Source organism: Cariama cristata, unplaced genomic scaffold (assembly GCF_000690535.1).
Source record: "Cariama cristata isolate BGI_N322 unplaced genomic scaffold, ASM69053v1 scaffold1524, whole genome shotgun sequence".
Classification (NCBI taxonomy): domain Eukaryota; kingdom Metazoa; phylum Chordata; class Aves; order Cariamiformes; family Cariamidae; genus Cariama; species Cariama cristata.
The window spans coordinates 46,156-73,110 of NW_009612176.1; the positions used below are offsets into that span (position 1 = coordinate 46,156).

At 42.3% G+C, this 26,955-nt stretch overlaps 1 protein-coding gene across 1 annotated transcript; it reads right to left on the minus strand.

Moving 5' to 3' along the window:
- On the minus strand, positions 1-26,431 carry LOC104160391 (ovostatin-like). The gene is made up of 35 exons (XM_009698501.1): positions 26,310-26,431; positions 25,605-25,788; positions 25,104-25,260; positions 23,573-23,625; positions 22,654-22,674; positions 21,473-21,641; positions 20,835-20,919; positions 19,924-20,035; positions 19,436-19,550; positions 19,109-19,218; positions 17,198-17,356; positions 16,609-16,836; positions 16,021-16,078; positions 15,360-15,505; positions 14,127-14,276; positions 13,389-13,559; positions 12,977-13,109; positions 12,285-12,381; positions 11,572-11,800; positions 10,032-10,155; positions 9,565-9,683; positions 9,061-9,112; positions 8,188-8,271; positions 7,214-7,390; positions 6,620-6,701; positions 5,994-6,150; positions 5,498-5,572; positions 4,284-4,449; positions 3,826-4,046; positions 3,023-3,238; positions 2,494-2,618; positions 2,063-2,153; positions 1,417-1,485; positions 413-518; positions 1-62 (listed from the first exon to the last, which is right to left on the minus strand). Exons 1-35 carry the CDS (start codon positions 26,429-26,431, stop codon positions 1-3), a joined length of 4,425 nt encoding a protein of 1,474 aa, XP_009696803.1.
- Between the last annotated feature and the right edge of the window lie 524 nt (positions 26,432-26,955).

The window sequence follows — 26,955 nt, forward strand, 5'->3', positions numbered from 1 at the left end:
TTAGTCCGCTTCTGCAACACCATCTTTGCAAGGTGACGTATACTGAGCAACAGCATAGTCTTCTGGAGAAGGAAAGAAATGTTCCCGTTAGCCTGGACACCACTTCCCGTGCCTTTCCCTGGAGGTGGATAAACCCTATGTATGCTTAAGCCAGAGATCCTTGAAATCTCCTCCATTCTGGCACATGCGTTTTTGTAACTTCCTAGTCATGCCCGCTTGCCACCTTGGGCATGAGACCAAGCTCACTAAAGTGAAATGAGCCTCTCCCCTGGCACTAGATCCAGATCCCGATACAGTTCAGAGGAATGTTGATTCCAGGAGGGCTGGTTCTGGGTGTCCCTTAACGCATGCGGTGTTTCTGCTGTCCCTGTCCCTCCTCCAAACTTCATACCAGTTAAAATCAAAGACCTACCTGTTTCATAGTAATCATAGATCTGCACAGGAGCTGGCTTGGGATGGGTCACTACAAAGTCCTGCTCAACTGAGAAAGTGATTTCTTTCCTTTTCTTCTGTGAGATCTGGGAATGGAGGGATAGGGATCGCATAAGTCTTTTTATTTGTACACCACCATCTGGAGCAGACCAGGGTGGTAACTGACAGATTGTATATTCCAAATCCCACTGATGCCACACATACAGACGTGGGACATCCATTATCTGAACTATGTTTGGAGAGTCCAAAGTGAAAGTGAAGTGAAGAGTTGTAGGTTTCCTATCCTGCTTCTGTAGTTATTACACATCCTATTGCCAGAGAGGGAAAAAATGTCCCAAAGGACTGAGCTTAATTCTCCAGGATCTCCCAATGGCCAGGACGGTAACGTCTGGTATTCCATCCCTTCCCATTTCAGACATGAACATTATGTGCCACCAATAAACTGGGAATCAATCTACATTACTGGCTTCTGTTGTTAGTTCTGCAGGGCCCCAAGCAAATGTAATTTTACTATTTAAATTCTGATCTAGGGATCAGATTACAGGTTAAATTTGGGAATGAACTAGCATAAGAGAAGGAATGGAAATCTTTCCAGAGGAGGTCAGAGCAGTGTTTCATGTCCCGTTGGAAAGACTGAGGTATACAAGAAGCCTACCAAGGGGACAATCACACAAGGGAACCTCTTTTCTGGTGTTTATCTGTTATTAACTGAAAGGAGAAAGAATTTTGATTCATTTCTATGTGGTTTTTTTGATTAACTTATTTCTAGTTGCTATTAGGGCAGGCATCAGTTTGCAGCTGTTTGGGAGGTTGGGATGTTACATGCAGTTTGAGGAGTGAGCAGCTTAGTGATTACAGGGGAAAACTGATGAGGAAGGGAACGTGACAAATGCACTTTATAGAGTGTATCCATGCTGTAGGTGCATCTATTAGATACTGTTTGCATCCTTTGTGAAAATCAAAAAGGCAGTGATCAGAACTTACATTTTCCAGATAAAGGAGAACATGGTTTTTCTTGTTTTCTACTTGCATCACTGTATGACCGTCAATGAGCTTTAAAACAAGGAAATGGAGATAAGGATATTTATAAACCAATAAAAAAACAAGTGCTACCTCAGACCCTACCACTGCACAGCTGTGGATTCGTTCTGTTCCTAGCCAGGGGGCTGGCAGCTGATTTTTAGAGTTCAAATGCTGCTGAATAGATGGAGAGGACTGAGCAAAACCTGCCAGTTGACTTAGTGGGGGATATGAGCACTTCCCAGCTACATGACAGGCACTGCAGTTCGTTTGGGGAATACTGCCTGACTCCGGTGTTGTATAGTTTTCAGAAGCAGTCTGGCAGATTTCCCACGCTTCCCCTACCTGGGCAGTGCCACCTCCCAGTTACAGCTGCCAGCTGGTCAGGCTCTAGCTGGAATCCTTCCGAGTTTTTAATGTGGGAAGGTCTGTGTGCTCGCAGCTGCCTGTAGAGGTATTCCCTCTACCCAATAACGAAGACAGTGCAGCCATGCAAACACCTTGCAGGGTTTGTGGGTGAACGATTCTTAACTGGGTCTCTGTTTTCATCACGACCAGTCTTCTCCTCTGTCCCTGGGGTGACTCATTTAATCTTGCTCCCGTAGTTTACCTTATCCAGGGAAGATTTAACAGGAACAAAGCCGGAGAGCATCTTCACGTCAATAATGACCATGTTGGTGCTGCTGCGCTTCCCTGTGTAACTGAAACAACAGAGGTCCTTGTCAGTCTGGACCATGTCTGGGGAAGCAAACCTCAGCTCTCTGTTCCTGGCCTCTTTCAGCATGGGGAGGCTGGCGTGAATCACATGCCCTTGCTGACTGGTTCAGATGGGAGACACTGGGGAGGCCCCTAGAATGAAGGGGCCAAGTGCTACCACCATCACTTACTGTTATAAGGTCTTTTGGGATATTGTGTCTTACAGGCTGATACCAACAGATTGATTAGCTCATGGTTCTTGACTTTATAAACAGAACTGAATACACACACAATCGTTCTGCGTGTCTTGTCATCAACGCAGCTGGTTTGTTGATGGCGCATTACCTGCTTATGAGGACAATATCAAATTTTGCTGGTCGATCCAGTGGGCAGGAAGCGTTTGATGTCTGTACTGAGAGTGAAAATCCAAAGGCCCCCTCTAGGAGGTGAATGTTGTATCTCAGTGCTGTCTGCAAGAGGAAAAAAAAACTTTTGTTCAAGCATGCCAAGGGTTTTTCTTTGCATTCCAAAAAACAAGTGTCAGACTTGGTGAAGCTTCCTGTTAATGTTGCTCTTGGTTGTATGTGGAAGAACCTTGCATACCAGACTTCTGCTCTTTAACAACAAAGGTGCTTGTACCCAGAGTCATCTCCCAGGGAGAAACCAGCTGCTGATCAGAAAGGACTCTTTTTTTTTTTCCATGCTGTGACTCCACAGGAGTCAGAATGCACGATGGGGAGAAGAGTATTTAAATAGTTCAGGGAAATCAAATAGTTAGGAAAAATAAAGAGAAGTCAGGTAGAGAATCATCAAAAAACATGTCTGTACTGTATGCAGAATGTGAGACATAACGAAGAGGGGAGCAGACACTTACTTGCATGAGTACGCACCCACTGCCATTCACTCTTAGGCTGTATTTCCCAGGGACCTCAGGAAGGGGAGTTTGTTGCAGCAGGAGCCTGTTTGCATTGTTGATGATAAATACCTTCTCAAACGGCCTTTTGGAAGTGATCTTGACTTTATTTTGTGTAACAGAATTGTAGCTGGCCTCACCATAAGCAGCAAGGGCTTGAAGAGCAATGACTGTATCCTGAAGGAAAAGAAAGTAATACAACACAGTTAGCTACACATTGCGACTGGTGCAGAGGAGGTCAAAGTCATGGTTCCAATACAAAGCACAGTTGCTTCATCCTGGCTGAAGAAACTCTGAATTTGTGTATAATTCCAGGGTTCCAATATATAAGGAGCCATTTCATTCTGGCATGTATGTTTTAGAAACCTCTCTACTCATATGAAGGTCTCAGAACATAAAATCTGAGCACTAAAGCACACTTTTAGAGTTTTTCATAATGGCAAAGCATGTCTTTTCTAGGGAACTATAGAGCACTTCTTGGTCATATAACAGCTGGGACTTGCTGTTTTCTAGACTTATCCCCGACAGGAATATCTGTATTTGTTGCTAGTCAAGTTAGTCTTATATGGCTTTAAATTTTCCATAGTTAAGAAGAGGGGGAAAAAAAAAGTATTTTGGCTTCTGTAAGAGAAAGGCTTGATCTCTGTGTTTGAGACAGCAGATACAAAAGAGAAATAAGACTAGGTAGTCAAAGCCCCACTGGCATCCTGAACCAGTGCCCAGATTTCTAGGGATGGTTGGGGAGTGGAAAGGAGTTTTGGCACCTGGGTGGAAGAGAAACCTCCATAGGGATTCTGCTGCCTGATGATCCACTGGACAATCCCTGATGCCTTTGTGAGATCCTCTTGGTTCTGGTTGGGTTTGTAGAGCAATGCCAACAGCACGTAACTGGTAATCTCAACTTCAGCTGATGGGGCATGGTCAAGGAAGGAGGGAGATTTTTCTGATGGGGACCTCTCCTCCTGCTCCCAGTGCTGTGAGCCATCTGAATATAAACAAAGAGGGTGAGGAGCAACGAAGATGGATTACGTACTCAGAGACGTACTGTGTCCTTGCCTCTTTCTCACAATTACTCTCTACAGAGCAACAGATGTGCTATAAATTAACTCCATAGTGGAGATTGGTTCATATGTCTATACTCTCAGTATTGTCAAGGTTAGACCATCAGTGAGATCTGTTCCCTCTTCCCACTTCCCAAGTTCCCAAAGTGGCTGAAACTCACCAACTTCCTTTGCTGATTTCTGTAACTCTCTAAGGAACGATTCGCATTTTTCTGCCTTGCCAACTAAGCAGAAAGCATAGGCCATGAGTGCCTGAGTGTAAACATCACTGATATTCTTCTCAGTTGCAGTCTCCAGACAAAAAAAGGCATTTCGGACTACAGGGTACTTTAAAAAAACAAAACAAAACAAAACAAAAAACCATACAGGTCTAATTCAGGACAGTAGTCTTCACCTGGCCAAACATTTATTTTCTTTAAACCTGTTCTTCATCCTGTCACTGTCACAGCATTGAGAATGGGACTTCAGTTTGTATAGTGACTTCAGGAGAGAGAATACAGAATTCTTTAATGACGAATTTCAGAGGAAACATCAGACAAATCAAGTAGCTTTTCAATGTGTTCTTAAAGATATCGGTCTATAAAGAGAAGCCTGTTCTGCTTCTTTCACAACTAATTCCTTCTGCTTACCTCCATGATAGTAATTCACTCTGCACTTCTGTAGTCAAGGGTCTGTTGTCTTGAACAAATCCAACCTGGTAGTCTCTATCGTCAGTGACTCTGGTGTAATTTTAATTTAAATCTGTGGAGTTGTACTAGGTTTACACCAAATAAAAAATGTTCACAGTTTGTCTTTGTGTCCTCACTAATGCACTAATTAGGAAGGTCCTCAGAAATGATATGACAAATTGGAGGTGGAGAAACTGATATATTGAAGCCTAACATCTCTCTAGTCTCCTTTGTACTAGTTACTTTTAAAAAAGGACAGATCGTCTTTTTACTCTGATGGACCTTTGATATTCCAACATAGCTTTTAGTTCCATTTGTAGACTTTACGGATTTACCTGCAATAATTTACTATCTTGATTGAGCCATGTTTGAGGCTAAGCCATAGTGTGTGGGTCACTACCTGTCAAGTTTTTCTATTGGAAAATAAAAGGTCCCACTAAATGTCTTGGGTGTCTCAAACAGATCTAATCCCACTGAGGTCTGCACAACTTCTACTTGAACACTGGTGGTTTAAGAGATACGGAGGTGGGGAACTTATCTATCACAGCAACTAGTGGAGATACAGAGCAGGGTCACATTCCCTGGCGTCTCTCTCTCCCTCTCTTTCTCCATCTTTACTACGTAGAAAATTTGTAACAGATGCTGGAGCCAAGTGAACAACTGGGGAACAGTTCCAGCTGAATACCAGCAGCTGAAGGTCTCCTTACCGAGCTGGAGTGCCCAGCTTCTAGCATGGCAATGGTGATGTAGGCAGAAAGCGACAGCTCATCATCTACTCCTCCCTGAAAAGGACACGGAGAGAGGAATAACCAGTGAATGCCATGGGTGAGAAGTCTTTAAATACAAATTGCCATATCCCAGTTGGGAGAGTGTGGCCAGTTCTGGAGGCAGTCCAAAAGGAAGGAGAGCATACACATAGCTCTTAAATAGCTCTTGAATCAAGAGAAGACCATTGCTATCACCTCAAGAAACATCACTCCCTCAAGCTAACAGTCCTGTAACCCTATCTCAGATGCTCATTAGATGTAAAAGGTACAGTGTGGGGATACTGATTGAGCTGAAAAAAAATCATTGTAAGGTGTGGAGAGTTAGCCCTTGTCAGAGGACAGGCATTTGGAAAAAAGTATAGGTTTTGACAGTAATGGGAGAGCATGTTCTTAATGAAAAGGGTGCAAATTTGACCAAGAAGTAATTCTCTACCACCTTCAAGGCATTGTTGAAGAGTTTCCCAACACTTCGGAAACAGCCATCTGGCTTCTGTTTGCTTGCCAGCCACACCAGGGTTTGAGTCTGGACGTTGTCATCAATATAGATGAAGTGATTAGCTTGTGCAAATGATTTGTACACAAAGGCAGTCAGCCTGCAAGGGAAAGATGAAGCTGTGAGAGGAGCACTGGAAGTAGGAGCAGAAAAAGTCAGCCCTCCTATTCATGCTATGCATAAGTTACAGCCAACATGTTGGTGGCTTGCTTTCTCTTTGTGTGCTCCTTCAGGAGAGGGTAGTTAAAGGAATAGTAGCTAGATGGGACACAGGAAGGGTGTCCACCACTCTCTGGGGCTGATCCTGGCTACAAAGCACCACAGTGCATTGCGTTTCATGGGAGACAGCAGTAGTGTGAATCAAAAAGTCAGTTGGGTCTTTAGGGATCACCTTCCTTCTACGCACCGCACCTGTCAGGGGGTGGAGAGCCATTTTTGTTAGTACTTACAGAGCCCCAGTCCTAGCGAGCTCTGTACATCTGATTTGGCTAGTAAAGATGCCTCTTACCTGCATCACGTGAATTCAATTCAAAGTCATCCCTGAGCCATTTCTGCTCCCAGTCACTCACCAAGTGTTCCCTTCTTTATCTCTCATGCCAAAGATGCTGTAAGATCCATCGGGATGTTTGTATGACAGCTGCTTCTGGTAGCCTGCAAAAACATGGAAGAAGAAGTGTTCCCTAATGTAAAATCAAAACCCTATTCTGTTAGCTATAAGATTTATCTGAAAACACAGAGGGAAAAGAAAGGCAATGTATATCTACCAAACAGCAGGGGAGCCCTGAAGGAGCTTAAATGGAAGCGTGGAACATCTTGTCCTGCAGAAACACTGAGTCAAAGAACAGGCAGAGCTGTATCAGCTCTACGCTCCAACTAAGCTAACAGGATTAGGATACATGCTGTGCCTGGGTGGAAAACGACAAAGGGACTGAAAGACAGAACATCAAAGGAAACATGACAGTTGAGTCTCAGCAAAATAGGATAAGGAAAGAAAGAAGATAAAGCAAGGATAAAAAATGTCTTGATCAGGGCAGGCCCTTGGGTCACTGAGCTATGCTACAGCAGTGGTGTCGTACTGCTAGGATAGTCATGCTGCTGCTTCTGATTGCCGTGCCTCAACGGGAATCTCAGCATACATTGTATGGGAAGCACAAAGCTCTCACCGCTCACTAAGTATCCGATGGCCTTGGATTTGACCTCCTCACTCAGCTGCCCTGTCTTGTTCAGATAGTCCAGGACGTAGATGTTGGGTGCGAACAGGACCATGTTCTGCTCCCCACAGCCAAACGGCATCTGGAGGAGCTGATGCACGTTCTGCATGGCAGTGCCCATGATGTCGCCTGGGGAAGAGGAGATGCCAGGGGCAATTAGCACAACTCATGGTCACTGAAATAAACAGTAATTTCTGTTCCGTAGGCAGAGTCATGGAAAGCCTAGCTGGGGCATTGCCCAGAACAGAAACACTACCTGTTTTAGTGCCACTTCAAGCAAGTACTTCTTATTAAAAAATTAAAAGAAGAACTTCCAGGCAACTTCTGTTTCCAGAGGAGGGAAGGGGAACAGCTCAGAGGTGCTACAGTGAACCACGTATTGCAGAATTAACAACTGATGCTGGTAAGGGACTTTGGTTATGTAGATGTATCATAGACCATCTCTAAATTGTTATTTTTAGGAAAGATAGCAGAGACCCAGCAAGGGATTTCTGGAATGAGTTGAAGTCACCAACATTACAAAGCAAAGATTTTATGACTAATGAGTTGTGTAACCAAGTCCAGGTCCTTTTCAGGAAAAGAGTGAAAAGATTCCACTGGCACTTCTGATTTGCAGGTGGGTGAGTGGAAAAAAAGTCATACAGGCATGAGTCTGGCTGAGGTCATAACTCAGAACCATGCTACTTCAGACCAAAACATTCAAATGCAATAAATTTAAACAGAAAAGTGAAGAAGGATGTAACCAATATTTAAACCTCATTTCTCTGACGCAGCAAAGAGCATTACTGGACAAGAAAAGGATTGGTCTTTTTGCTCAGAAGTTTCCCACACAAGGAATAGAAACTCACATTTTGAATCCTGAAAAAGTTTTCATTTTATATTTTTACATATTCTTTCTTGTTATGTTTTATTAATTACTTATTTACCAACAACAGAAAAGGAAGATCTGGCTGATCCTTCCACCACATTTGTAGGTAGATCTAGATCAACATCTTGAATAACCACATCATCTGTGGAGAAAAATGGTAAGTGTGTTGTGGTTATTTGTACAGGAACATTGGTTATGGCAGTGAACTGCTCCTGGTAGAAATTGCACAGTGCAAAATTGCACACAAGAGGCAGCAGTAGACAGAAACTCACAGCTGTTGCCAAGAACATCAAGAGAGAAGGAGGCACAGCAAAACCAAACTTGTGAAAAAACAGACCAAATGGTGCAGTAACTGTCATTGCTCAACAGAAATCAGTCGAACACGGTAAGGTCGGTGCTCACAGGCTCTAGTGTCTGTGAACACTGGGCATTTCTTCAGTGGGGAGAGTTGGTTGGTGAGGGTCAGGGCTACTTTTGTGCCTCTTTTAGGCAGAGCTTTCAGGAAACCTTGGAAGCTGTTTGCTGTCAGCACCGAGATGGTATGGAAGGAAACGTTACATTCCCTCTCCCATTCCCACTGGAAGTGGAAAACTGCAAGCTACAGCTCTCCTTGGAATAGAGGACAGCAGTCAACGTGAGCCCATGAAATGCATGACAGATTTTGCACAAAAAAAGTCATCTCCCTTTGATAGCTTCACAGCAGCCTTCCTTCAGCATCTCAGCACTGTTGACTGCAGCACAGACACCGCCAAAGTGACCTGCACCAGATCACGCAGGAATTTCATAGCAGAAAATTGAACTGTAACACTCACACGAGCTGCCATTTGGGCAACTCTGGGGAAAAGGGGAAGGACAGCATCAACGAGCACTGCAGGAAAGAACCAACCTTCCTTTCAGTTCCTCTCAGGACAGCAGTATATAAGACCCTTACCTTTTGTACAGATTAGGGAGTTTTGGGTCTTTTCCCTTGTGATGCCTTCAGGCTGCACGGCGATGGGAAGAAGAGACACATACAGTGGATGAGAACAAAGTATGCAGAAGAAATGCAGTGACAGAAGAGCCAATCCCTGCCCCATCCTCCTGAACCATAAGGCAGCTGGATTGAAGCAACAGTTTACAGGTTTATATTTGATGTGGCTGCTACTAAAAGGGAGTTCCCATCAGATGGAGTCCCTTACTTCCAGTTTCTCCTCTGCATGAGGGAGACATGCACTTACCAACACCCACTGATCCTCATGGAAGAGGACATCAGATGGGAGTGGACTTAGTCTTAGATTGAACAGCCAGACCTCGTCCCAACCAGATGAAGGTGGAGTCAAACCAGGAGATCTTTAGGGAACCTGAAAAACTTTTACTTGTTTTCGGTACTTTTGCTACTTTTTTCTCTCCTCATGGAAAGGAGTACAGGGCAAACAGTAAGAGTTGTCAGCAGTACCTCAACCAACAGTGTTCTGATCTGGGTGTCCCTGTAGTTGATACTGATGTTCCTAGGTGCTTCGTCTCCACAAGCTTCATCATCCTTGGTCTCTGCAGTAATACTGAATACTACATTACCTTAAGTAGTAGCAGAAAAGTGAAAAAAAAAAATGGACCTTTATCATGCAGAATAATGGCTAAAGTAAGAAATTTCATCTGATAATGAATATCTACAGATATCAAGTACTGCAACATAATGAATGGTCAGTCACTCTAGGTGAGACATATGGGAAGAGAACTGATCTCTGAAAATGGGAATGATAAACACACTGGAGTTGAGGAGGAGCTCCTTAGCCCAGACAGCTGGAAAGACGAGTAGTAGACCAAGTTCTCCAAGTTGGAAGAGGATTAGGTTTTTCAGGTGAGGTATAAATTGATTAGTATCAGTCTCAGGACAGAAAACCAGGTAGATTCAAAGGCACTTACCAATTTCTTTGGGGAAAATATTCCAGACGTAGGTCTTTCTTTGTTTGGCACATACACATCCATCATTTTCTGCGGAGATGAGTTTGGCTTGATAATCAAGGGAATCTGACAGCGAAAGATGAATCTGAGAACAGAAAGAGGGGTGTGATGGGATGAAGCTTTTGTACCATAGGCAAATGGTGCTTTATTATTAGAGGGAGGTGAGGTAGTCTCTGTTTATGTCCCGTGTTAACAGCGTAGAGCAGATTTAAGGCCTGGTATGATGGTGTTAGATGAATTATCCATCAGATGCAACCTTAACAGTATTCCCTTTTGCTTCTCATGACATTCTCCGTTGAAATGTTAAATATTCTATGCATACATCTGATTCCTGATCAGGATATTGAGTTATACTCAGTTGACCTGGTGCTCATGACTTTGAACTAACTTGCAAAGGAAAACACCGATTAGTGTTTCTTCTTCTGTTGTTGTAGGAACACTTGAAAAACAAGGTTAAGAGATGAAAGCCTCAATAACGGAGATCTTTTTTTCTAGGATGTTTAAAACCCTAAGTCTTTTTGTTTTGTTAGGTCAAACTGTTAACTGAGTTTGGAAAAAAACATTCCTAAACTGTGTCTTGATTTTTCCTCCTTTGGTGGTGATCCCCTTGTGAGTCTGGAGAGCTGATTTTCAGCATTCAAATCAACCAGAAGAAATCTAGACTCTACACTTGCCTCTTTTTTCAGGATTCCTAGATACAACATAAGAAACAAGAAGCCAAACAGAAGATTCCTATTTTTCTTTCTTTGGGTATCCTTTAAACTGTGCATAAGCTCCCTGCATGCAGAGGTGCAGCGCACCTGTGGTCTGGAGCCATTTTGCCTGAAAAATACTGAATATTGAGAGTACAGCCCCCCCGTGCCTGGAGGCAACAGAGCCTCTAGCTGGACAGATACTCTGTAGGTCAAGTACTGAACTTTTGTGCTCCCTGTTTTGGTACTTTTGGGAACTTTTGCCCCAGAGAATAAGGGTTTGTCTGCTCTCCACTTCTTGCTCTTCCCTGTTCTTTCTGTTTGGCAAGCACAAGACCTTCATTTCTTCACACTTTCACATATAGAATCATTATGGTTGGAAGAGACCCCAAAGATCATCAAGTCCAACCGTATACCCAATGCCACCATGCCTGCTAAACCCACTAAACCATGCCTCAAAGTGCCACATCTAAACATTTTTTGAACACCTAATGAAAAGACCTCACTAAAACCATCGATGGCTTGCATGACTGTGGATGGTGAACGATACTCTGCAAATCACTTGTTTCCTTCCTTTAATAGTCTCGAGACAGTTGCTTATACACTCATCCTAGTCACAGGTCACACAGATCTCCCTCTGCTTTGCAATGGTTTAGAAGGACAAATCCAGTCAGGATAATGTATCGTCAGACAGAATGAGCAGTACATCAATCAAGAGCAGGGACAGATCCAGTCATCTACATCATTCATTTTGCTGCAGCTTCTTTGGAGATGTGGTAAGGTCTAAGAACGTGGGCAGAAGTACACACCTTAATGCAGTGGTCAAGGTAGTTGAAGACATTGGCTCTAAGCAGGAAATCTTCTCCTCGGATGATAGAGTATGGCAAGGTCAAGTCCACAAAGAAAGGCTGGAAGGCTGTCAGGGTGGCAGGCACAGAAATACCAAATCCAGCTAACTCTTCCACACAGAAGGCACTGGCCTTCCATTCGGTGATGGTGTCAGGGATGGTGTATGAAATGCTGGCTTTTCCAGTAGAGCTGATGGGAATGGATAGAAGATGAGTTTAGAAAGGGTGAGTTTCATATACCTTGCTTCTCAGTAGAGGCAACAGGTTTTGAAAATCAGAAGAAAACCTACATCCAAGTCCCCCTGGAACTTATCACCCAAATCTTCAGAGAAAAGTCCATTTGAAAGTTCTTCTGCCCATCATTCCCTGAGTTTAGAAAGAAAACTCAGAATTCTTGTTTTGCAGACCCATTATTTTAAATAGAGGTGTCCCTCTTCTTAGGAAGGGAATATGACTCACGGTACACACATTGTGGGAATAGATGTCTTTGAGCACAGGGTAATTTTGTCATGGAAAAGAGGAGGGCAGGTGGTCAAGTGATGATTGAAAAAACTAGGTCTTCCAGGCCAAAAGGTAAGAAGAGGTGGCAAGGAATTGCCACCTGGCAGGACATTAGGGGACATACTTAGTAACTCTTAAAAACAAGACAAAGAGAGGGAAGAAGCAGTACTCACTTAGTTAGGACTATATCCCAAATCCAAGTTTCAGGGAAGAATTCCCGAATAGTCTCAAGGACGAGTCTCTTCCCACGTTCCTCTCTAGCAACTTCAGCTGGTAAGAGATAATAGGAACTTAGTCAGACCTGGTTTATATGATGAAGACTCCCAGAAAGGACAGCTTTCAATATGCATGGACTAGTACCAAGGATGATTAAGGTTTACCCATTTCTTTCTAACTGAGACTATTGGTAATGCCACACAAACACTAATTAATGTCACTAATGTATCTCTGAGTTAGGTATAACCTGGTGTCACAGAGAAAGGAAACATTACTTGAAGTGCTTTGGTCTCCAGATACGAGCACGAGACTTAAGGCTAGAACTGAGGTCACTTGGCTCTTAGATCTCTTTGCTGTCCACACTGTCACACTGTCTTTTCAAACAAGCTCTGGTCAAAAGGGAATCAGTGTCAACAGTTGGTTTTGTGACACTCTACTGATTGCCAACACTTCTTAGGATGAAACTGGACATCAATCAGAAGCATAGACTTGAAAGGTTTTTTTGGGCATTGGCCATTATCCTAAGCCATCTCATTCTGTGCCAATATCTATACCAATGTGATTCATGAATACTGTCCATGTCCATGTCACATGAATACCACTTCATTTAAGGAGAAAAATAAAATCTCTTTCCTGTCCCCTATATTACCTGATGATTTGACATGGTGTGCAGAAGTCATGAATGCTGCATTCAAGAAATATGGTGGAGGTCTTACAGTCTCACTAGTACACAAAACTGGTTGTCGAACCTTTGAGTTGGTAAAAAATTTCATGCCCATATCCTGTAAAAAACGCATTTCTGTGTCAACCATAACCATACTTTAGCTGAGGTTTATTCCATTCCTCCTTCTTTCCCATTCCTGCCTTTCCACCACAGAGGTGCCCAGAGACATCTATGCAGAGACTTGTGGGAGCTTTGTGCATGCTGAAAAATCACAGTAGACACCAGAGTCTACTGAAAACAATGTCCATGAGGAGAGTTTGCCATGTATGAGTTTTACATGAAGCTACATAAGTGGAAACTCGCTTGAACAGATTTAAGTAATGTACAGGACATTTACCCTGAGGAACTGATATACATCTGGGCCTAATCCAGACATTACAGGTGTGTAATACAAGCCTTTGTGAAAGATGTTGTCAGATGAGACACAGGGGTCTTGGGGGTCATCTTCTAGATTGAGCCCATTGAAGATGTAGCCTTGAAAGTCTTGCAGGGGATGCAGGTTGTATATCTGGGAGAGGGAAAGAAACAGAAAAGCTGTGTATGTGTAAAGATCAATTCTGATTACATTGTTATGTGCTGCGAATTGCAGCAGAGATGAGATGTTGGCCTGTTTGAAACAATGCTCTATTTCCTAGATTGAAAACTGGCTCATTGGCTGGACCCAGAGGGTGGTGATCAGTGGCACAAAGTCTAGTCGGAGGCCAGTAACCAGTGGTGTACCCCAGAGGTCAACACCAGGTCCAATCCTGTTCAGCATCTTCATTAATGATCTGGATGATGGGGCAGAGTGTACCCTATGCAAGTTTGCTGATGACACAAAACTGGGAGGAATGGCTGATATACCAGAGGGTTGTGCTGCCAAAGACCAGTCACTGCTTAAACCAAATCCCAAATGAAAGAGGACTTCCAACCGTCAAGAAAGAGAAGCTGTGTATTGCCTGTTACAGATGGTTTGTGCCCAGCACGTGCAAAAAGCAGTAGAAGTCTAACACGGTCTAACAATCTCAAGTGGAGAGACACTGTAATGGAGGAGGAAGCAGTGGAAGGGGATAATGTGTTTTTTGGGGCAGCTTACCGTTTCTGGGGAGAGCTCCATCTCGGACTTCAGGAGCAGCACGCTCTGATCCACTGCCCTCACAGCACAGAAGGAGTTGGCGGCAGCTTCAATGACTAAACTGACGTTGGAAGCTGAGCGTGTCTGCTTTTCAGAGAATTGCAACTGGACCTGAAATTCATCAAAAAGGTGTTGGTATGGCTAATCCCTACTTCTCGGGCCTGCTATGGATATGTGTGTGAATGGAAGGAAAGAAGGAAAACAGAAGGCTTTTCTGTTCAAGCACAGATTATCTGTCTGGAGATGGATATTTGGTCTCCACCGCCTCTGTGGACCAGGCCTACGCTATAACAGGGGCTTAGGCAATAAGCACACTTGGACTCCTGTGACAGTTTAATCGAAGCCTACCTTAAGCGATTTAAAACAAAGTTGCTGTTATTATCAAATCAAATCTTATTATGACACAGACTGCATGTAATAAGCATTACAGTCGGTAAATCATATTTTCACTAGGTCAATGTCCCACCTTAGCAAATATTTAAAGCAGATTCTGTTTTGAGCCTATTCAGAGCAAAATATATCTCACATTTGTGTTAGACGAGAGGGAAAAAATAAGAGGGGAGGACCACAACAGGTAACTGGAAATGTTTTGTTTAATCTCGCTTGTTTTGTTTTCTCTTAATGTTTGATATTTTTTAGCTTTCAGGAACTGAAGATTAGAAAAATCTTAAGAGTGAAAACTGATTTCAAAATGACAGATGAAAATGTACCAGTGGAAAATACACGGAAGGAAAACTTAGATCCTAGATTGCTATTTCTGCTTTCTTTCCCGTATGCATTTAGTCCTGGTAAACCCAAATTACATTTTTCAACAAAAAAAGTGCAAAAAATTAGATTAAATAGTCAAGAGGGATAAGGCTAAAATGTGTTCGCTGTGCTGAAGAACAGACAGTCTAAACTAAACAGGACACTAGGATAGTTCAAGAGAGGCAGGAACCATCTGGGAGTAATGTGGGTTTCTTTAAAAGTAGTTTTTAATGTTAAAAGAAGATTTATCTTTTGACAATAAGGCCAGGAGGTAGTGGTGGAGGAGAGACGTAAGGCCAAAGAGAAAAAAGGAGAACGAAGAGAATAACGTTGAGCAAAGTGGATGGAAACAAGAAATGAAACTGGAAATCTGCTGTGAATGTGTGCACAAAGAATTTGTATTTATCTGACAGCAGGTAGGACTTGCTGTATCTTAGTGCCTCTCACCTTGTTTTTGAAACACTTCTCAACTGGATATCGAACACTGTCTGCCACCAGCTCCTTGGCAGGGTGTAAGGTATATACCAGGAACCGAAGGGCTGGAGCCATTTTCTCATTGACCACAAGTGGGATGGTGAAAGTGCCATTTTGGTCTGTTAGAAGAGAGAAAGGGAACAATATGGAGAGAAGCGCAAAGATCTGCTGCTGTAGTAGCCGTCCTCAACTGGCATATAGCTGTACCAGTCAGTGGAGCAATCTGTACTTAGATGATAAACTGAAAAATCCTGGATTTGCCAGGAGGTGACATGCCTGGGTTTAGATCTAGATGCTCTTCAGATTTATTGGGTGTTTGAACATGTGCCAGATTCAGATAGCCCCCTAAGCCAGACACTCTGCGTTCCTCACATTATCCTTTGGGAAGATCTTCACAGGTCACTACTTCTTGACTCACATCAAGTGAACTAGTTGTAGGACTAAATCTGACTTTATAGCAACCTTAGTGCTAGTATCATACACACATGCATGGCTGGAGAGAGATACAGCCCTCCCAATAGCTGCTGTACATATCCAGCAAGTCTTGCCTTGGTCCTCAGTTTAACCATCCCTCTTTTTTTTTTTTTTTTTTTTTTTTTTAAATGCAGAAATATGGATTGGCAACTTAACTTACCAGCTTGAATATTAACTTTAATTTCCCCTGTAAGGACAATCTTGCCTTTTGCCATGCCCTGTGCAGAGAAGAGCAATACATTTATGGGTTGGTAGAGGTTGGAGGGAGAAAGTGGCAACTAAGTTCAATGTACATCAACAGGACAATTAAGGCATGTACATTGAGATGGCTTCAAATGCTTAAACATCAGCCTTAGGGCATGCTGGATTCTGCCAGTGCTGCTGCTACTGCTTGGGGTCCTTGTCACTGGTCAGGAAGCAGAAGGAAAAGGAAAGGAAGGGGAAGGCAGAGAATGCCATAAAGAGTTTCTTGGCGAGAAGGGACAAGAACCCTGGTCTGAGACATTGTGAAGGTGGTTCCTTACTATGAAATAGAGTGACATGGCCAGAAATGGGGGTCATTTTTCCTGAGCGGGTAGTTTTGCCAAACCACCTCCATGCTGTTTCTGTCCTCGGGTTGTTGGTCATTGTGCTGGCTGGTAACTCAAAAGCTGGAAGAGCACTCACTGCCATAATCGCTGTGGATGGACTGCCAGATAGCTGCTTGGTTAAGTCCTTTCAGCAAACCATGCAACAACCCCACGCTCACCACATAGTAGAAGTTCATGGTGTTGATGCTCTTGTATTCTTCAGTGTTCAAGATATAGTGCACAGTGATCATCCTCTTCTGCCCACAGCTCAGATCTTTCCACAAAGGCTCAATCCTCACAAAACTGTTAGTCCAGGAGTAAAACCGCTGGATGGAGAAAGACGCATCAGGGTACAAAGGCTCTATCCAACCTTCAGAGTGGCACTGGTCACTGGTTTTATATATTGCCTGATGAGGAGAGGGAGTGGGGAAGAAAAGGAAAACAAACATATGTCACTAGGGAAATCATTATCACATACTAACATCAGAACGATTAGTTCACACAATGCATATATTTAAGAATTGCATTTAAAGGCAAACTGGTAAGGAGAAGGGAGCACAATGGTCTTGCAGTGAGCCATTGCATTGCAACAACTCAGGTGTTTTCCTCACTTGTTTTATAGTAATATTTGAGAGTTCTAGAACAGTAAATGAACCAGAGAAAGCACATTTTTATTACCAGAATTCAAACCTCATCCCATCTTTTTTGGTTCAGTTTGGGAGCAGTCATCTCTCTCTGTGTCCCTATTCAGCTTTGTTTTGTACTCACTTTCAGACTGATCTCAGGATCAAACATTTCAGACGTGTCAATGCTAAACTCTGCAACGCCATTATCGGCAGTGGTGAGGTTTTCTGTGTTCTTGTTATTGACAAACAGCTGAATAACCTCCTTGGAAATAGGAGAGTTGTCTTTGTCTACCAGCTTGATCTGTAGAAGAGAACGCGAGACGTGTTCAGCGTGTTATCTTTCTGTACATAGATACTAATGTTTTGCACTCCTTTGCTCTCCACACAGTAGAATTGCTTTTTCTTCTCCGTTCAAAGCAGTACATAAGAACTGAAATCTCCCTCTTCACTTTCTGGCAGCTATCTCAGCTATCTTATGAGGCTTGCAGCAGGAGCTTCCTCAGCATCTGCTACCTCATTGATAACATCCTTTTGTGGAGCAAGAACATGTCTCATCTCTTTCCTGGTCAGTCCCTTCTAACCACACATTTCCAGTATAAAGGTACAGTTCCTTTCCTCCATTTTTTCCTTAGTCTTGAGAGTCCACTGCTGATACTTTCAGTGTCTGAAGGCCTTTTCTCCATATCTTTGTTTTGAACACTTTTCTGATTCTATCCCCACTGTCTCTGCCGTTTATGTGTTAAACAAGCAAATAAAAAATAACAGGCACCATTAGGTAAATTCTAGGTTGCTAGAACTGAGCATTCATTCCAAGTTTTTTCAGAAAAAGATGGCAGAATATAATATATTCTAGTTTATGTATTTAATATACAATAATAAATTAAATACAAGCCTAAGACACTGACTATCTTCACTGTCCAGAAACAGTATGGAGATGAATGACCTCTGAACTAAAAATAACAGTAGAGAACTAAAAGTATTCAGGTGGATGTTGACTTCAGTGGGACTGAAAGCAATGAAAGCGAAGGCGTATAATACATGGCCAGAAAGAGATTTTTCATAGTGCAAGGAAGGACCACGAATGGCATGCGATGGCAGCAGGACAGGGTCTGGGATCTGTTGCATTTTAAGAAAGTATGAGTATCAGTGGCTTCCAGATAATAGTTCCCCTGATATAACCCTCGAGGGTTTTGGTTTGGGTTTTTTTCACACAAACAAAGAAGCTGTCTGAAGCCATCCTCAGCAGCTTTGCCTCTGAGAGGTGACATCCCAGCCCCCTACCACACGTCTTTCAGCATGTTTAACCTATAGTGTGTGTGAGAACCTGTGTGTTTGAGGAATTCACTGTGGCACATCACCCCAGGGAGCCTGTTGACCCCCATCCTCCATGAAGGGGTGATAGGGTGCACAGCAATCTGAAGAATGGAGCGGGAGTGAGAACCAAGTGAGAAAGTTATATAGAGGGGGAAAAAAATCCTTGAAAGACAATCTCTTCTCTCCTTTCAGTGCTACTGGTGAGATGTCCCCTTATCCTTTCCTCACTGAAAACACTGAACTGAAGGAAAGAGAGAAATTTATTCCTACCCTTTAAACCACTGACAGAGTTATGTGGGATTTGTCATGAAATATAAAATAATGAAAAAGCTTTCTGAAACAGAAACTGCTGTTATTTCCTTGTTGTTTTTTTTCTTAAATTCTTTTTACTCTTTCTTCCCTCATCCCCCAGTGGTTTTATTCATTTCTGGCTGGCACATGATGGTCAATTCTGAAGGGAGAGGCAGTGATTTATATCAAGCTTGAAATGCAAGTTAGAAAAATGCCAGTTAATAGATTGTTTTGATTCAAAGTATTTCTGGCAGAATCTAAGTAAAATAAATCAAAATGAACTAATACTCTTCAGCATTCAGAATTACCAAAAAGGCACTGTGTATAAAGAAAGAAGCTTGGGGAGAACACCCCCTGCCCCAAACATTCCCCCAAATGTTCCCATCACTGTTGTCATGTGATTGCCTGTCAGTCATCTTCAATACAAGCCCTCTATGCCCTTGCTCACCTGTCCAAAGTAAGGAATTCCTCTTCTGTAGTGGTGGTCCATGTTCTCAAACTGTATACTGCTCATTACCCGAGTTATGGAAATAGACTGAGCAGCCGTAAGTTGCAGGCCTGTAAGACATGTCCAGAGTCAAGAGAAGATATACTTTGTCTTGCATATAACTTCATCAGAGCTAGCATTTGCCTGGAGATGGTCACTGTGTTTCTAAAAATGGATCTTCTTCTTCAGGAAGACATCCTTGTACTCAGCAGGCAGAGGCTGAGTATCTCCTACTCTCCTTTTCAACCATATCATTGTTGCTGTTTCTGACTGTCTAGAAGGGATTACCTGTTCCTTTCTCTGTGACAATGGCTTTCACGACAAGATTCCTCATATAACCAATGCGATTTAGCTCGAAGATGTTGGAGCTGAAAATCTGGGAGAGGCAGCCATCTGTCTCCAGCTAGAAAGGGAAGAAAACAAATCCTGTTACCAAGGATCACAGCTTTCAAAGGATTCTGGCAATACACGGGACCCTTCTTTAGTGTGTGAATTCTTTTCCCACTACTTTTAACATGTTTATACAGGACTGATGGAAACATCACTGTCTACACTTTTCACAGGGGAAACTAAGTCATGAAGAAGGAACATGTCAGTCCTTCTTCAGGTCTGTAGGAAACCAAGAAGGGAAATGAGCTGCCCTGAGTTCCTAGCTAGTGATCTAAGTAAATACATGAGTAGAGTGAAGTATCAAAGAGAGAAAGAAAAGCGTGACGAGCAAAGGGAGAGAAGCAAGAACACAGGACACAAAGAGGAATAATAATTACATATCATACATCTTTGGTAAATGATTGACAAACTGGGCTTTTCTTGCACCTCCCATATGAATCAAAATCCCTGCACACACTCAGCTGGACTTTCCCTTCAACAGGCTGGCCATAGGTGTACCTAGGGGAAGAGGAAACAGGTCCATGAGCTGATGCTTAACTTAAGCTAACATACGCAGGAATAAATCCAGGACAAGCAGTGAGCTGGAAACCAGAGAATGGAAGTTTCACAAGCTTTTTCCTAATTCTCCTGCTGTTACAGAAAGATAATATGACTGAGAAGTTGAAATATTAATGAGTTCTGTATCATCCTAAACCCGTGATCCAAAACCACACCTTAAATGTAAAAATAAATACCTCTGTAGGCATGATGGTAAGACACGGTTACAAACCGAATTATGACTGTTGTCTCCACTCTTCAGCTTAGACTGGATTTCTAGACTCACTGAAATCAAAGCAAAGCTCCTCATATGGGCAAGGGGATCAGGATTTCAACTCTGAATACTGAATTACAAGATCTTGGTGTTAGAGTAAGCAAAGGCCTTCTGAAGGACTAAGGTTGGAGGGGGAGTTAAAGACAGCTGGAACACTAAGACCCCAGCTAGAATTTAACGGTGCTCTGCTGTAGCAAGGTCTCCCTCTGAAGTGGGTTACTGAGAGCGGACACATCCCACTTTAGCAGGGAATCTCTCAAAAGATTTATTCAACCCACTGAACACCAGCTGGAAAGAATACTCATACAATAAAATGAGATGAGCACACAAGTAAATGAAAGCTCCAACCACCAAGTCAATCCCGAGCAACCTCTTCTGAGGCCCTGTTTATTTTAGTCTCTTCTCTAAGCTCTGTTTCTTTCCCCAGTCCTTGGGAAGTTCTTGCTCTTCAACATATTTCCTAACCACTCTGCAGCTGGTACTTACACTCCACAGACTTTCACTGTGAACTCTGTATCCAGGACTGTAAGGCTTTCTGGTGCGGTGACTGTGACATCAAATTTTGGCAACACTAGGACAAAGAATGACAAGGAAAAAACCAACACTGGCAGACTGTAAACTTGCAGGCCCTCCTGAGATGAAAGAGAAAATGAGGATGTATCATCAGTGTTAGTCTCAGACAGAATGGGATCTCAGAATTGGGCTGAGAAAATGGTCGAGAAGTGGCCTGACCTGCAAAGGGTCACTAAAGTATTTCTACAAAGCCTTGAAGAGAAGTCTCGACTTCTGAGGTGAATCCTGTGATATGTAGATGTCTTGCAGAGCTTTGGTCAATAAAGTTTATGGACATGGGTGGGACAAGGTTAGTTTGTCACAGTGAAATTTACAATCAACTTGTTTTGTTATGCAGATTATTTTCCTGACTGAATCTGTGCAAAATGGTTAATTTCTCTTCTTTGGCTTTTTATTGTTCTTCTTTTTCCTCTCCAGTTATTAATGACAACTAATTGAAGCTGCATTTGCCAGGAAGCTTTTGACGTTTTAGCAGGCAAAAGCGTTGATTGATAGGGGCTGATCTCTAATAATGTTTTCTACTCTGAATAAAAACAACGGGTGGCATTTACCATATTCCTCCACAAGGAATGAGTGATTTGTTTTATCTCCCGACTTCTTTGCTACAATAATCTTGTAGTTCCCCAGGATAGGCTCTTCAGTTAATGGGAATTCAATCTGGATAATGTTCATCTCTGACGTCACATTTTGCCACTGAAAGATCCTGTTGCCTTGTGGATCCTGAAAAAAAAAATATATACGGACTGTTTGTTTGCCTTGGAAATCTTTTGCTATTAGCACACGAAATCAGAAGCAAAGAAGAAAATAGGGCAAGTTGCTTTAACTCATTGGGGAAGTTGCTTAATGCATGTGCATTGAGATAAATGATGCCTTTGTACTCTGATTATTAATGATGCCAGATTCTCATCTGTTGATCTCAGATTTAGGCATCCTCTGCCAGCCTAGGTATTAGTCTCAATCATCAGGGGAAGTTGCACAATGCTGCTGTTCCCTGCTCTTTACTATACGTTGCTCTAGTTTTGTGTCAAGAGGGGAGAGAAAGAAAATCTTATTCTTTGTGTTTCCCCTTCAGTTGAGTTTATCCCACGCAAACCCTGGCCTTTAGCAACGTCACCTTTTTTTCAGCTGGGGCGTCATTTGTCTCTCAGTATATGTTATGCTAGTTAGACTAAAGAAAACTCATTCACACCATTTTATTGAACTCTTTAAAGCACTGACTGCAGAAAAACACATGTAGAACTCAAAATACGTGTGTTTCACTGCAAACGAAATAAAGTCACCTGACTTCACAGTGTAACATAAAAACTTGCCAGAATGCTATCCAGATACGGACTGCGATTGCTATTTTAAAAATCATCACAAAATCCCATGGAAATGCTAACATAGCTAGTAATTGTATCCACAGCCTACATTTGTTCATCATTTTCAGCAGCACTTGAGTTATGAAAAGATATACCCCAAACTAAGTTGAGCAAACCAGAGGTGGTGGAAGGGAGTCAAAGGCATAAGAACAGCACAACTTTTGATTGCTGAAATGAATACAGGTATGCTTTCCATGCGAGTAAGACTCAAACAGCATCCTGGGATTTTATAAAGTTTCTGTTAATTTCTGCCAGTGTACTCAGGAGCAAGATTTGGCTGTGTGTAGACACTTACAAACCAACATAAATATGTGTGCCCCAGATTCTATTTTTACATGCATAATACAATACAAAGAGAAAAAAATTCTTACCTGAATTGCAATCAAGGGGTACTGAAAGAGGGAAAAACAAAGTGGGATAAGATATTGGGTGGCTGAACAAACACTAATTATTTTTCCCCAGGACTGCGAGAAATATATAACAAATAGTCAGTCTAATACCAGTAATGAGAGATCCTCATCTCTTGTTTTAATCAGTTTAATAGCAGTTTTACTTCAATAAGAAAATTGCATAAAGGGAAGAGATGACATGAGAATGTCGGGGCAGTTTCTGATCGTAGTGGATTTAGTGCAATCCCAGAGTAGTTGAGTAAGTAGAGTTACAGGGGTACATGTAAACTGTGATTTGGACTGCTTTGATCTTATATCCTCACTCTGCTTATTAGCACCAGCTCCTTCGGTAATGCTGCGCTGTCTTCTGCATTACAACATGAGAGAAGGCCAGTAAAGACCCTTCCATCTCTTGGCTTATGTACTATGAGCAGGAAGACAGCTTGCTGGCAATGAAAAGAAAGCTTCTGATGAGATCAACAATTGTGGTAACAACTTTCATTTTCATTTCCCCATTTCTAAAACAGGCAAAGTACCAGGTAAATGACTTGCCAATTTTTGCAATTAACAATTGCTGAACAGTAATAGCAGGAGATGGAACCAGGGCTTTCTGGTCTGAGTTATAATAATGCCTGCAGCAACAAAGTGGAGGTTTTTTTGAGCCTCTTTCCCAGCAATAGCAGGAGGCGTTGTGTCAGGAATCCAACCTGCTACACACTTGCACTCTTCCCTGTGACACTAATGTAAGGGTGCATTACAGCATGTGCTTAGAAAATCATGCCAATTTGGCAGTTAGTCTCTGCATCATCTCATTTTATCCACAGCAACTGTTTATTTAAAATTTGAGAAGAGGTTGTCTCACAGCAATTTTAGATACAGGAGAATATTACTGGTCACTCACCATCTCCTGAACAGGTTTGAAATTGAAATCCAGGGCAACAACACGAAACATCACTGGAAAGACAAGGGCACAGGGTGTTAGCATCAACTGTAGTTTATTTAGCTGAGCATGATGTTTTGCATTCACTAGTACTCCCAGTTTTACTGAAACTTCTAACAGTCCCACTTGCACAGGATGCAGGTAATAAAATGCATCTGAAGGTAAATGAATCCTACACAGACTTTGCCAAGGGGACTTTTCCCCAGCATTGAGTTCTCACACTCAAAAAAAGTTTGTTTAACTTCAGAGAAAGGGGATGACCGAATGAGTACGAACTGCTGTGCAGGTCAGGCAGACTCAGGTGACAGCCATAACTCTTTCAGTGGCCGTCTGCATGATGTAGGCAAATCTGTTCCTTTCCATTTCCCCATCTCTAAAGCAGGGTTTGTTGCTTTGAACATATGAACATTCCAAATATTACTGGAACCAGGTGAAGTGTCAGTTTTTCCTAATGCAGTGTAATTCCTCATAGTTCAGTTTGTTCTTATCTTGTACAGGTTGTTGCCTTACTTTCTTTTTTTTTTTTTTTTTCCATAAGAGAAAAACTGAAAGGAGAATGATGAATAACTGCACAAGGAAAAACATAACAATATGTTTCAAAAATGTCCTCACAAGGCATTACCTTTTCATCATTTAATTTAGTCTACTGCTTCCTCCACCTCAAAACCAAGCCATTTGGCAAATAATCAGGCCATGTTTGGTGGACAACTTGGTGGCACCAAATTCTGATCAGTAAGCTTTCCTTCATGCTATGTATCTACGTAGACAGAACTCATCTCTAATTAAAGCATAGCTGATCCAGCCTAATGGCTATATTATTTGTCCGACCTCTGGAAAGTATTCTCGTAGTGTTTCCTAGCTGTGTGGTAGAAGCCTTAAAGCCTAGAAGTGAATTAAGGAATGGATCTAGATAAATGGTTCTTTGCATACATGGAGCTCTGTTCGATAGCCAGATGAGAAGTATGGACAGGGGGATTGCATAAGTGCAGGAAAAACAACAACATGAAAATATAAAGTCCAAAACCTTCAGAACCTGGAAGGTAAATAGCATGATTTTGTCTTAAAAAAAATTAATTAATTTTAAAATAATCAGTTTTGCTCTTGGTCTTTAGACTGTCTTTGATGCTGACCAGCATCACAGACAGAAGACTGTGGGAGCATTGTTTTATGCCAGGCACTTAAGTAGTGATCTAATCACCTCTTTCCACTATCTTGACCTGTCACCAGTAATGAAACAGCAGCAGTAAAATCTCCCCTCTTCTGTCAGCTGGAAGGAAGGGACAGAGAAAATAATAGAGACCATGGGATGACAATCTCCTGCCATCCTGAAGATGACGCCCTGAGCTCCAGAGCAAATATATGTAATGGTTTTAACAGAAACACTGAAGAAACTGCCTAGACTGTAGCTCAGTCTAAAAAACACGCAGTAGAGAAATTCTATCCGAAGATATTACTTCCTAAGGGACGTGTTATAAACTAAACAGATATTCACCACTCTGTCCTGGTTTGTAGATGGGTTTGTCTGTCTGCACGAAGACAATGCTCTCTGTGTTCCAGATCATCACCGACCGATGCTCTTCTAGGCTGACTGTGGTGCCCTTGGCAGAGAAGGAAACGAAAGCCAATGGGGCAGAATTGACAGGAGGAATCTGTGAGGAAAGAGAAAAACAAGGGAAGGTTACTAGTCTTGAAGAAATTTGTTCCAGAACCTGTTGAACAGCTATACCCTGTGGCCTGGGCTCCTACAAAGAGACAGCTGTCTCACTTCCACCATCTTCATCACCTTCCATCACCTTTCTTGGACCTTTCTTATTTCTTATGTATATTAAAAATGCTTCTTTGTCTGTTACTATGTATCTCTCCTCTGCTTCCTTTTTCCTTCACCCAGTCTTATTTCTTCCATTGATTGTTCCTCACCTGTGCTCTCCGCTCTAATTTTCTTGTCCCTTCTTATATGTCTTTTCCATTGGGATGTAAATTAAAATTAATTTACCGTGAAGTTGAAGCACTGTAGACCATTGCTTGCTTTCATGTTTTTTTCAAAAATAGTGGTGTTAACAGCATCATATTCTAGGATGACTCTGACGGATATTGTCTCGTTGAGGTTAAGGAACTGCAGGCAAACCTGACCTGGAGAGTCAGTTTGGAGGACAGCAGGCACCATCAGGACATACTGCCTGTGAGATCCAAACATCAAAGTGATCACATCATAGAGAAAGGAGAAACAGCCTCAACAGGACGAAACAAATAGAAATCATTGTTGTTATTCAGTACTCACCAATTAGTTTAGATTAAACATCGGACACTTTGCCAGTGCCCCTCACTCCTGCCCTGCAGCTCCCAAGTCCTGAGTTCCCCACACAACTCTGCCAGTGCCCCCAACTCTTGCCCTTTTGCCCTTTATCTGAGTCCTGGATCCACTTTCTTTTAGTGAAGCACCCTGCTGTTACTACTGCTATTGTCTTTTCTGAACACATACATCAACTTCTATGGCAGTTCTGCAACAGGCAGAAGGTCTGCTTCATATTAAATGACAACCATTCACTTGCCATCCACATTCCAGTTTAACTTAGCTCTCCAGATACAAAAGATGAGTCATGACAGTATTTAATATTTAAAGTAAAATTAGCAGCACTAATTAGCACTGTCTTTAAAGCCTTGTCATGAACACTGTTAGTAATAATATGGTAGTTCTTACGGCTCAGGTTCCTTTGCAGCTGTTACGTGCAGGAGAAGAATAGCCAAAAGAAACTTCAGCCACATTTTTCTCACTAGGAGACAGAAGAAAGAGATAAGCTGTCTTCTCAAGAAACAATTCATTGCCTACTAGTTTAACAGTTCTGTACCATTCCTCACCGAGCGCTTCAGAGGAAAGGAGTCAGTCCTTCAACTCCTCCCTGGCTCCTTCTTTAGATGTTAGTGCCTTTATAACTGCAGCAAGGGGTGGAGATCCCAGTCTACCCTACTGCTTGCAAGAACCTCCCCTAACCCTACTGCAGCCTAAACCAACCCCCTGTCTTCAGACCATAACACTTTACTGCAGTTCTCTGAAAGTCTGCGCAAAATATCTTTAGCTATCTGGTTTTCAAGGTGAGGGGCTTTGCTTTTTACACTTGAGGCTTGGCACAGCACAGAAAAGCACAAAATGACCTAAACTAGACTAAGCCTCTCAAACCAGATTAAAATTTGAGGGTTTTCCCCATCATTGCTGGAATTTACCATCTGGATTGACAGCCTGGGTGAAGGAGACTATCTATAATTTGACACCTGATTCTGGTTAAAATAATGTATTGGCCTCTCTTTTCCCTTGCTTCATAGATATTTTGAATATTGATGAAATGGAA

Coding starts and splice junctions, on each gene's coding strand:
- LOC104160391 (XM_009698501.1), bottom strand. CDS start 26,431: ATGAATTGTTTCTTGAGAAGACAGCTTATCTCTTTCTTCTGTCTCCTA. Junction 10,156..11,571: donor ACCTTGACCACTGCATTAAG/GTGTGTACTTCT, acceptor TTCTGTTCTCAG/ATTCATCTTTCGCTGTCAGA. Junction 63..412: donor CTATGATTACTATGAAACAG/GTAGGTCTTTGA, acceptor TTCCTTCTCCAG/AAGACTATGCTGTTGCTCAG.